This window comes from Carcharodon carcharias, chromosome 31 (genome assembly GCF_017639515.1).
Source record: "Carcharodon carcharias isolate sCarCar2 chromosome 31, sCarCar2.pri, whole genome shotgun sequence".
Lineage (NCBI taxonomy): Eukaryota > Metazoa > Chordata > Chondrichthyes > Lamniformes > Lamnidae > Carcharodon > Carcharodon carcharias.
Window position 1 is genome coordinate 21,090,174 of NC_054497.1, and position 12,261 is coordinate 21,102,434.

The following is a 12,261-nucleotide window of genomic DNA, read 5'->3' on the forward strand; positions in this document are numbered from 1 at the left end:
AATTCTGCCACTTGTTTTGTGTGATTATGATAGAGATGGACCAATCTGGTCCAACTACAAAGAAAGTGGAAATCCCATAGGTAGGGTGAGGGAGACAGAAGGGAATGAAATTTACTCTGGGCATCTGCCTTTTGACACAAAATGATGAACACTGGAATTGGCCTCAGCAGAGCCTCTGTGTATTGTCTAGGTGTAACGGAGTGTCAGAGAAACCTAGAGCAGTCTTCCCCAGCCCAGCTAAGAACAGAAGCACCGCAGGCCTTTGGCATGACTTGCTGCCAGTTCATGGTAAATCCTTACCCCAGTGGCACTCAGCTCAGCAAGCTAATGTATTCCCTGAAGTCTGGCCTCCTTTGGCATTTCAGGTTGTATGAATGTACTAGACAGGAAAAGACCAGCTGATTCCTTACAGTTGTGTTTCAATTAAGCATCATGTTCCCCAAGGCCCCCAGAGCAATTCAAGGGAAAAAGGAATTCTGTGAAATTTCTTCTCCAACCATCCTGAAGGTGACAAAATGAATTCCAGGAAACCATAGGAAACATGAGTCACAACATGAGTCAAAATCCTGGAACTCACTTTCTAACAGCACTGTGGGTGTACGCATACCACATGGTCTTCAGCAATTCAAGAAGGCAGCTTGCCACCACCTTCTCAAGGGCAATTAACGATTGCAATAAATGCTGGCCTAGCCAGCAAAGCCCACATTCCATGAAGGAATAAAAAATGCCCAAGTATCTACGACATTACCCTTATCTACTCTATTAGTTCTTCAAATTAATTGAGTAAGGTTGAGCAAGCATGACGTTCTTTTGAAATTCATGCTATTATATTTTTGGTTTCTAGACGTTTTTCTATTACATCTTTGAGTAAAGATCCCACTATCTTTCCTCACACCAGTGTTCTACTATAACTGATCCATAGATCCATCTCCCTTTTAAAATATAGGAACCACATTAGCTGTCCGCCATTCCACTGGAATTATTCCCATTAATGAATTTTCATAGATATCTAATAGTGATTTTGCTGCCTATTCTCTAGCTTTTAATATGCACAGGTAGAATCCATCCAGATCAGGGGTTTTATTCTTCAAGTCTTTGGAGTATTCCATATCATGAACCTATAGATTTTTTTGAGTGTTGTGCTTTGTTGCTTTTAGGATTTTAAAAAAGTTGTGAGGAGGAAAAATGGACTTCCTTTCACCTGTTTGATTTAGCACAGTCAGTGGTTGCATGTTAACAAACCAATGAGGGAAGAGGAAGCCACCACCCAAACAACTTGCTTTTTGCTGCCTTTCCCTGGCAGTTCTACTGATATATCCAGAACTGGAGGGCATTCCTTCCATTTCACTTCCCCAACTGAAAGAAACTTGGAATTCAGAATGGCCTTGAAGCTATGGATATTGTTTGGAGGCTGCCTGACATGAAGCTGCTTAGCAACGGAGATTATATAGACTAAATCGCTCCAGCACTCCTCCTTTCTTTGCTTGATGGCTAATGCAGTCCCAGCGGAATGTTTGTTGGTGATCACACACTTGTTGCTTTGAGTAGTTAGCTTTGGATAAAAATCCCATACCTCACAAGTTACCAGCAGTCATCTTAGTTTCTTGTTGAATGAGGTTCATCATTTCAAAGCCTGCGATGCCAATACAAGCACAGACATGGCTTAAATGACTTGTAAATGGCAGAGAATGTGACCATTACCTCAAAAGTATAATGGAATCTAAAATCAAACGACTATTGTGTTCCATAAAATATTATTCCCTTAATCCAAAACTTGTATTTACATATCTTGATAGGAAATGAATGCAACTTTAAGGTGCAGATTTGCTCTATGGTTTCACACTAAATAATGCCGCTACTTACAAACTGAAGCATTTGAACTTTATGCAGTGGCCATATTAGTTTTGAAAGTTGTTTGGGTATTTTTGTCTTGAGTCCTGAGCTCTGATCCTGTTATCTCCACCACCCCGCAATTATAAAAATTAAATTTAACAAAGCAACATACAAACGTTCAGGTTAGGGGCAGGAGTCGGCCCCTCGAGCCCGCCCTTCCATGGCTGATCTGATTGTAGCCTCAACTCCACTTTCCTGCCTACCCCTGTATACCCTTTGACTTCCTTGTTAGTCAGGAATCTATCTAATCCTGACAGTAATAGTATGCCTCTGGAATGAAAGTGAGATCAGTCTGAAAGGAGGCAGTGTTGTTGCCATATTACCTGATCATTTATTTGTTTCAAACAGGAAAGGAGGAGACATCAAATCTAAGGAACATCCTTGGATTGCTTTGGTAAATTCTGAATCAAAGAGAAGGCCCGCGCCACCCCGGCCTGGAGCACCAGCCAAACCCAGCAGCGCTCAACAGGAGACAGCAGAGTCCCAACCCTTAAACCCGTTTGACGTGGATGATGGACAGGAAACAAACGATATGTCTGAGAAAGTGCAGAGTGCAGCGTCGACAGAGACTACTCCCAGATCAAACCACCCCTGGTATGGAATTCAGCTGACCAACAGTCCAAGGAGCAAGAAACGGCCTGCACCCCGAGTACCAAACGCATCGCCCTCAGGTGAGCCTGACTTTGAGTTTCTGCTCTTTCGTCCTCTGGGGTTTCAAGTTGGATGTTTATAGAATGTTTAAAGGGGGGGATTGTGATCTATCGAGATAGTTAACCTTTAGTAGCAATCTTTCCCTGATTATTTAATGTCACGTCACATACAGAGATGTCTAGAGCAACACTGGTACTCAATGATTGATGAGTGTTTGTCCAATATGAGTTTGAAGAGCATCCCAAACATGACCTCTCTTTTCCCGTTAGGTATTTAACTTTGTATACTCTGTAGTATTTCCTTACTGTTGGGAGAGGGAGCTGGTGCTGCGATTTGTAGAAGAAGTTCAAACATATCCTTCTCTTTCCAGGCACAGTCTTTCCACAACTAAGTAGCAAGATGCTGTTTGAAATGACTTCCCATTCCAGGTCAGACCAGGAGAGGCCCAGGTTAGCACGTCATGGAGGCCTTTAAGACATTTTGGGCACTGTTAATGTCACCTGCATCAGGTGGCACACAAGGCCCCGGCTCAGGCTGCTGCTTCCTCCTTTTTCTGGGTCAGATTACAGCTTCTTGTCACGACTCACTGGGGATGGTGCGCTGTAATATCAAGCCCCACTGTTCCCCAAGCTGTAACAAATGTGAAAAAAGTTTGATCAAACCACCAGATTGCCTCAATTCTACATAACTGTTTAATTTAGATTAACAGAATACGAGCACCTGGTTTGTAACTTTAATAAGTAAATAACTGTTTATTGAACAAACTGTCGTTAACCATTGGCAAAAAGAAAAAAATATGAACTGCTCATTTCTAACCCTATAACCTAAACTCTACCCCTTCTTAAATCCCTAAATACATACAAGACATACAAAAACATGGATTTTAAGGGTGGGATAAAACAGTTCAATAGCACCAATTCCAGAGTACAGGATTCGATGGGTTGATTTTGATCAATGTCTTCCAAATTCCTTTCAGTTCTTGTTGATGACACGAGGTAGTCTTCCAGCACTTTCAGTATTTAGTTCACTGATTGAGCTTGCCTTTCAATGTCTCTGACGGTGATTTTCCCCTTTCCCTCTTGACAGGGGTTTTCAGGGAAAAAGCAGGTTGTAGAGATATGAGAAGAAAAAGCGATCTAGCTAATATTTTGGAATTACTAGAATCTTCCACACACAGGAGGAAGAGGTTTTGGGTCCTGTTCTTTTCAGGCTAGGAGCTAGCTATTCTGCTGCACTGCTTCTCACACAAAACCTGGTCACCTGATCAGGAGCCAATTAAAACGTTGTTGCCAGACAGCTCCCTTGGTCCAGGACTCCTTTCCGGCACCATCCTGTCTTTCATGGCACATTCTGTTCCAGGACTGCAACATTGTATATATCTTTCATCCTGTTCCAGTGGACATGTCTTTCAACCTGCAGTCATTGTAATTTCAATCCCCAGTCCAACATAAAATAAAAATATATATTTTTTACAACAGTCCAGCAGAAATAAAAAGGTATATTCCTTACATTCTTCCTACCTACATAAACATCCACAAAAAGCAACCCAATGTGTTCTCCCCATTAACTGGAGCCTCAAATCTGTCTCAGTCTTCATGTCTGATGAGCTGATGTTAAGGCTTATGTGTGCCTTTATGGTTTAATAAGCCTTTATGCCTTAATGTATGTGTAATATATATATGTATGTATGCATGTACAGGTCAAGTACTGTTTATAAGTTAATCCAAAAACCACACTTATTTTGAACCTCATCGACCTTTAGCACGGGAAACCTAGTTGTTTGTCTGCACTGTTTACCTTACAATTTTTGCGGTGAACATGTCAAAAAGAAACTTTTTCAGGTATTTAGTATTCAGTGATACATCTTACTTTTTTTTAGCCATTTCATTTACTTTAAACTTTAGCTACCCTAGGGTTAGGCTACTTTAATGTAAGTTTATATGTGGTATCTGAAACCAAAATTATCTGAAATGCAAAATGCAATCGGCCCTGAGGATCTTGGATAAAGAATACTCAACTGTCCACATGTTTATATACCACTGACCTGGTCTCACCACTGGCCAGCACAATGTTAGTGAAGCTTGTTTCTGTCCGCCATTATCCCACTCTTACTGTAATATACTCTGTCAACTGGGTCAAAATCCTGGAAATCCCGCCCCCCCCCAACTCCCTAACAACACTGTGGGTGTACCTACACCACATGGACTGCAGCGGTTCAAGAAGGCAGCTCACCACCACCTTCACAAAGGCAATTAGGGATGGTAAATGTTGGCCTAGCCAGCGACGCCCATGTCTCATGAACGAGTAAAAGAAAACTTTATTATAATCTGTTTGCTGCAGCTTGTCTACAAAATTGTCCAAATCTGTCTAAAGATAGATCTTTGTTATCAGCAAATGTAATAACCCTGAAGGGGTGGTAACTCAGAACAACGTGGAACATTGTTTTACACACGTCATGATCTGGAATGCACTAGCCTGGAAGGGTGGTAGAGGCCGATTCAGTAGTAACTTTTACAAGATAATTGGATCAATGCTCAAAGGGAAAAAGTTTGCAGAGCTATGGCAAAAAAGCAGGAGAGTGGGATTAATTGCATAGCTGTACCCGAGAGCCTGCCGAGTAGCCTCTTCCTGCGCTGTATCATTCTCTGATTCTTGCTCTATTTCACATCATTCAGAAATATTAAAAGTAGTAAGGGGCCCAGGACAGGCTACTGCAGTGGTCTTTCCCCAGCAGGATTATTTCCAATTTTCCTGTTTCTCTGTTTTGTGTTGCAGAGTCAGTTCTGAGTCCATCAGACAATTTGTCATTACTCCTGGAGCCTTTACCTTCCCTGCCACCCTCATGAAGAACTTTGTTGAAAGCAATTAGTAAATCTAAATAAATTCCATCGGGTCACTTGCCCTCCACCGCTAGCTTGGCTGCAAGTGTACAGCCAATGTTATTTCTGAAGTGACATTGCTCTCAGCAATACTGTAATCAGGTCTGCCTTCACGATTTTGTCAGGTATAGTGTTGCTGGTTAAGTTGAGGACTGTACCCATACTGTTCAATAACTGATAATATGAATCATAATCCTAAGGTGAAATAAGGTGTCAATGTGATGCTACTCAGAGAACTAGATTTTGGATAAGATCTATTACAAATAACTACTCGACCTGTATATATTAGGAGTCAAATGTACTGATTTAAAATAACGGAACTAACAATGACGGAATTTTGTATTTTTTTGGCATCATGAAGCTGTTTCTTCTGGTGTCCCCTACAGAATGTAGTTGGGGTTAATTTCATTCCTTGATTTGGTAAGAAATACAAAATATTATGGATACAAGCCCTCCTGCAGAGACCTTCCATATCTTGTTAACTGCACACATGAACAATTGAATTTCAATTGCTCTATTCTTTCTAGTTGAACTGCTTTTAAAAGCTTTATCAGCAGTTTGTGTTTAATATAGTGACTTTAATGAAATGAGCATACATTTCCAATTTTAATTTCATTCCTGAGCTTAAAGAACTAGACTTCAGAGTTATTCATCTTTTTCAGCCTCTCGCTCGCTCCAGTTTCAGACCTACAATTATTCTGCATCCGAAACAAGCCCAAGCCCATCCCCATCCCTCAGCATGGAGAGTATTTCAGGGAATTCTGCAAAGTCCACTCCTGAACTGCACAGAAGGTTTGAAGCCGAGGCAGCAGACAACAGTCCAGCAGCGACCTGTGGGAGTCCAACAATGGCCAGTGAGGGTATTGCACCAGCCCAAGAGAGTCCAGCATTAGCCAGCGGAAGTCCAGCAGCGGCCAGCGAGAGTATTGCACCAGCCCACAAGAGTCCAGCATTAGCCAGCGGGAGTCCTGCAGCAGCCAGTGAGAGTATTGCACCAGCCCACGAGAGTCCAGCCTTAGCCAGCGGAAGTCCAGCAGTGGCCAGCGAGAGTATTGCACCAGCCCACAAGAGTCCAGCATTAGCCAGTGGGAGTCCTGCAGCGGCCAGTGAGAGTATTGCACCAGCCCACGAGAGTCCAGCATTAGCCAGCGGAAGTCCAGCAGCGGCCAGCGAGAGTATTGCACCAGCCCACAAGAGTCCAGCATTAGCCAGCGGGAGTCTTGCAGCCAGTGAGAATGCCCATTTGATTACCGAGAGTCCTACACCACCCAGTCATCACAGACCTCCACCTAAACCTCCCGCCAGCCATAGTCCTAGGTTACCTGCTCATCCGTCACCTGAAACAAACAGTCCAAAACACTCCAGCACTGAGCTTCAGCCAAAGGTAGGTTATAATGGTGTTAGATAAGCAGATAGTACTGTGCATTTCCTTCTGTCAGGACAGAAGTCACCAGGAATGTCAGGGTGTGTTCTATATAGATTTCCTCTTGGAGCAGCAAAGAGTGGTTTCCTATGTGCGAGGCAGCTATCAGACAAAGGCTATTTATTTACAGTTTAATGCACTGGTTGGTGGGTGTCCTGCCCATTATTCCAAGAATTCCCCTTAATCCCTTGTGTATGCCTACAATTTATCCAGCTCAGTTTTAGTTCACAGCCTATTGTGAAGCATGTCTTGGTCAAGCAGCTTGGGAGGAAAGACATTTCAGTCACAGCAGTGCTCCAAGTATTTAGACTTTTTCTCAGTATTTTACCACCAGTTCCTGTGCTACCTATGTTTGCACCTTGTATTGCAGATTGGACAAATGAAGAAGTAATTAGAATTAAAAGCAAAATACTGTGGATACTGGAAATCTCAAATGAAAACAGAAAGTGCTGGAAATACGACTGATACCTGGGTTGGGGGCGATTATCCAATGAGGGCAAATTGGATAGGCTGGGCCTGTGTCCATTGAAATTTGGAAGTGTGAGAGGAGATCTGATTGAAACATATAAGATCCTGAGGGGATTTTGACAGGGGTAGATGCTGAAAGGATGTTCCCTTTTTGGGAGACTAGAACTGGGGGAGATGGTGGCGTACTCACTAGACTGGTAATCCAGAGACCCAGCTAATGTTCTGAAGACATGGATTCAAATCCTACCCTAGCAGATGGTGGATTTTGAATTCAATTAATAAATCTGCAATTGAAAGCAAGTCTCAGTAATGGTGACCATCAATAGTTGTAAAAACCCATCTGGTTCACTAATGTCCTGGAAGGAAATCTGCTATGTTTATCTGATTTGGCCTACATGTGACTCCAGACCCATAGCAATGTGGTTGATTCTTAACTGTCCTCTGAAATGGCCCAGCAAGACACAGTTCAAGGGCAGTTAAGGATGGGTAACCCATGTTGGCTTTGCCAACAACTCCCACATCCCATGAAAGATTTTTTTAAAAAATCACTCCAGTAAACCTATGCTGCACTGTGGTGTCCAGAAATGCTCCTGATGTGACCTAACTAGGGCTTTGTATAACTGAAGCATGACCTCTATGCTCTTGTATTCTTGCCCTGTTGATTTAAAGGTCAACATTCCTTTATCCTTTTGGATTAGTTTCTGCTCCTGTTCATGACATTTTAATGATCAATGTACATGAACATTTCTTCCATTTCTAGCTCTTTGTCATTTAAAAAGTACTCTTCTTTCCATATTAGGACCATTGTGGATGGTCTCACATTTGTCAGCATTGAAATCCATTTGCCATAATTTTACCCATTCAAATAATCTGTCAATATCTCTTTGTAATTTTATGCTTCCATCTATACTGCTTACAGTGCCATCCATCTTTGTGCCATTGTTAAACTTGGATTAGTGGCTTTCTATCCCATCATCCAAGTTTTTAATAAATATGGTGACTAGTTGAGGCCCCAACACAGATCCTTGTGGGACATGACTAGTCACGTGCGGCCAATTCCGAGTACTTGCTCATTATCTCTACTCTCTGTTTCCTGCCATTCAGCCAATTTCCTAACCAGGCCAATAATTTGCCTCTAATTCCATGAGCATCCATGAACTTTAGCTGTGGGTTACTTTATCAAATGCCTTCTGGAAGTCCATAAAAATAACATCCATAGATATTTCGTATCCACTATTTTGGCCTCCTCTTCAAAAAAATTCAGTCAGCTTGCTCAGGCATGACCTACCCTTTACAAATCCATATTGCCACTTTCTGATCAACTTAAAATTTCTGAGGAGTTTAGGCACTCTAGCCTTAGTTATACACTCTAGTAATTTCCTGATAACAGATGTTGAGCTAACTGGTCCATAACTTCCTGGTTTCTTCCTGTCACCTTTCTTAAATGGTGGAGTGCTATGCCAATTTTCCAATCTAAAGGAACATAGACTATTTATGACACAGGAGGAGGCCATTCAGCCCATTACATCTGTTCCAGCTGAAAAAGAGCTATCAGACTATTCCCACTTTCCGGCTTACACCGTAGCCCTGTAGCTTACAGCACCCCAAGTGCAAACTAAGTATTTTTTTAATGCAGTGAGGGTTTCTGCCTCTAACACTTTTTCAGGCGATGAGTTCCCTTAGAATTCTTTCCACTAATTTGACCACCACCGATTACAATTATTCAGGCTTTCCCTTTTTAAATAAGGATACAGGATCTGCAGTCCTCCAGCCTGTAGCCAGAGAGGATTGGAAAATAATGATCAGAGTCCCCACTATTTCTTCCCTTGCTTCTCTTAGCAGCCTGGGTTTCGTTTCATTCAGGGTGGCAATTTATCCACTTTCAAAGATACTGAACCTCTTAATATTTCTCCTCTCACTATGTTTATATGATGTAATAGTTCACGCTCCTTGACTACAGTGTCTGCATCGTCCCCTCTTTTGTGAAGGCAGGCGTAAAGTATTCATAAAGGCCTATCCCACGTCTTCCATCTCCATATAAGTTACCTCTCTGGTCTTTAATTGATCCTGCTCTTCCCTCCACCATCCTCTTACTCTTTACATGCTTTAGGAGTATCTTTGGGTCTTCCTTGATTTTACTTGTCAATATTTTTTCATGTTCTCTCTTTGCTTTCCTAATTTTCTTTTTAACTTCACCCCTGCACTTTCTAAAGTCCTTCAGGCTCAGCAGTATTGAGCTCTCCTTATCTGACATAAGCTTCCCTTTTTTTGCCTTATCCTACCCTGTTTGCTTATTAACATACAGCGGGGTCTAGTTTTGGGACTTCCATCCTTTTTCTTTGCGGAAGCATATTTATTCTGAACCCTTATTATCTCCTCGAATACCACCCCCTGCTCTGACACTGATTTACCTTCAAGTAGCTGTTTCCAGTCCAATGTTACTAAAACACATCGCAGCTTAACAATACTTTCCTTTCCCCAATTTAAAATCATACTCTGGGCTTCTCTTTATCCTTTTCCCTTGCTATACTAAATGTGATTGTGATTGTTACCACTAAAATGCTCTCCCGTTGCTACCCCTTCTACCTGCCCAGCTTCATTCCTTAAATCTAAATTCAGAACTGCCCTTTCTCCTGTTGGGCTTGCTACGTACTGGCTAAAAGAATTCTTCTGAATATATTTTGAGAATTCTGTGCCCTTGATACATTTACACTGAATTTATCCCAGTTAATATTGGGGTAGTTAAAATCCCCCACTGTTCCTGCCCTGTTGTTTCTGCACTTTGCAGCAATTTGCCCATATAATTGCTCTTCTATCTCCCTCTAACTCTTATGGACTCTGCAGTAGTATATTCCCAAAAGTTTGATTGTTCCCTGTTTTATTTCTCAGTTCAAAGAAAATTGTTTCTGTGATCAATATTGTGAACCCCTTTTTTATCCCACTCTCTATCCCATCTGAAAATAACCAGGAACGTTGAGCTGCCGTTCCTGCCTTTTGTAAATCCACATTACAGTAATAGCTATGACATCAGGCCTGATATCCAAATGTCTGTCTATGCCCTCAGCTCACCTGTCTTATTCACTAGATTCCTTGCATAGAAGTACATGCCACTAATCAAGGAACTTTGCTGTCTATTTTCTAACCTCTGTTTTCTCTGACTCCCATACTTGCATACAAACATTCTGCCTGACATTTCCAACTTAGATTCTCTGCATTCTGAATCTACACTTAGATTCCCACCTCGCTGCTAAGCTATTTTAAACCCTTCTCAACAGCACTGGCAAAATCCCCTGCAAGCATATTGGTCCCAGCCCTTTTGAGGTGCAACCTGCCCAGCTTGTTCAGATCCCATCTCCGCCAGAACCAGTTCCGGTACCCCAGGAATCTAACAACTTCATTCCATCACCATATTTCCAGACATGCATTCACCTGCACTGTCCTCCTTTCTGTGTTCAGTAGCACGTGGTGTCGGGATTAATCCAGAGATTACTACCTCTAAGGTCCTACTTTTTAGTTTATTTCCAGCTCCCTGAAATCTGCCTGCAAGACCTCACCCTCTTTCTGCTTATGTCATTGGTGTTGGTACCGATATGGACCGCGACCACTGGCTGTTCATCCTCCCCACTCAGTGTGCCCTGCAACTGCTTGACCTTAGCACCAGGAAGGCAACATACCATCCTGGAGTCTCATCTGCAGCTGCAGAAATGCCTTAAGTATCAAATCCCTATCACTATGGCTCTCTGACCGTCCCAAATTCTGAACGGTTCCAAAATTAACAGAATTTTAGAAGGTTATAATTGGGGATCTGTCTTTGTGCAGGAAATGAAACTGTTTTTTTTTTTGCAGTCTTCATGCAAAGAAAATCCATTTGATAGAAAATCCAGTCCAGCTGGATTAATTGCTCCACCCCGACCACGGAAAGGACCAAAACCAGCTCGTCCACCAGCGCCTGGTCATGGATTCCCATTAATTAAACGCAAGGTAAGTGTGAGGCGTTTAACCTCCTTTTGGTTTCAATGAATCTACATTTCTAATACCAAGAACACAAATGCATAATGCTGATCAGGAACAGTTGCGCATGTCCGTCTGCCAGCACATGCAAACTTTCTCCTACCACTGACATCAGTATTGTGTGCATATCAGCTGGTGACAATAGTGGTTTGCGGTTGCATAATCCTGTCTGCTGTTTGCCTGAGCCCGCACCTCCCACTCTCCGCCACTCCCTCCCTGCCTCCCGGTCCCCATCTCCGGCACCTCGCATCCTGCTCCCCACCTCGTAAACTCCACTCGCTGCCACCTGCCTCACACCCTCCGCTCACTGCTTGCCGCTTCCTGCTCACCACCTCCTGCTTGCAGCCTCTCATTTGCTGTCCCTCTCCCAAGCCCCGCTCGCCACCCCACTCCCCAGCCCCCGCTCGCCACCCCACTCCCCAGCCCCCACTTGCCCCACCTCTCCCCAGCCCCCACTTGCCCCACCTCTCCCCAGCCCCCACTAGCCCCACCTCCCCCAGCCCCTGCTTGCCCCACCTCTCCACAGCTTCGCTTGCTGCCCCATTCCCGAGCCCCCCCTTGGCCCACCTCCCCCAGCCCCCGCTTGCCCCACCTCCCCCAGCTCCCGCTTGCCCCACCTCTCCCCAGCCCCCGCTCGCCCCACCACTCCCGAGCCCCCGCTTGCCCCACCTCTCCCCAGCCCCCTTTTGCCCCACCTCTCCCCAGCCCCCGCTCGCCCCACCACTCCCGAGCCCCCACTTGCCCCACCTCCCCCAGCCCCCGCTTGCCCCACCTCTCCACAGCTTCGCTTGCTGCCCCACTCCCGAGCCCCCCCTTGCCCCACCTCTCCCCAGCCCCCGCTCGCCCCACCACTCCCGAGCCCCCGCTTGCCCCACCTCTCCCAGCCCCCGCTTGCCCCACCTCTCCCCAGCCCCCTTTTGCCCCACCTCTCCCCAG

At 44.1% G+C, this 12,261-nt stretch overlaps 1 protein-coding gene across 3 annotated transcripts in view; it reads left to right on the top strand.

The window, feature by feature from the left end:
• micall1a (MICAL-like 1a) overlaps positions 1-12,261 on the top strand; it is an 82,721-nt gene that overhangs the window by 49,172 nt on the left and 21,288 nt on the right. For all 3 annotated transcript variants that reach the window (XM_041177858.1, XM_041177860.1, XM_041177859.1), the window contains 3 exons: positions 2,242-2,564; positions 6,086-6,807; positions 11,161-11,295. In XM_041177858.1, coding sequence (XP_041033792.1) covers positions 2,242-2,564; positions 6,086-6,807; positions 11,161-11,295 — 1,180 coding nt within the window. The remainder of the gene's footprint in view (positions 1-2,241; positions 2,565-6,085; positions 6,808-11,160; positions 11,296-12,261) is intronic.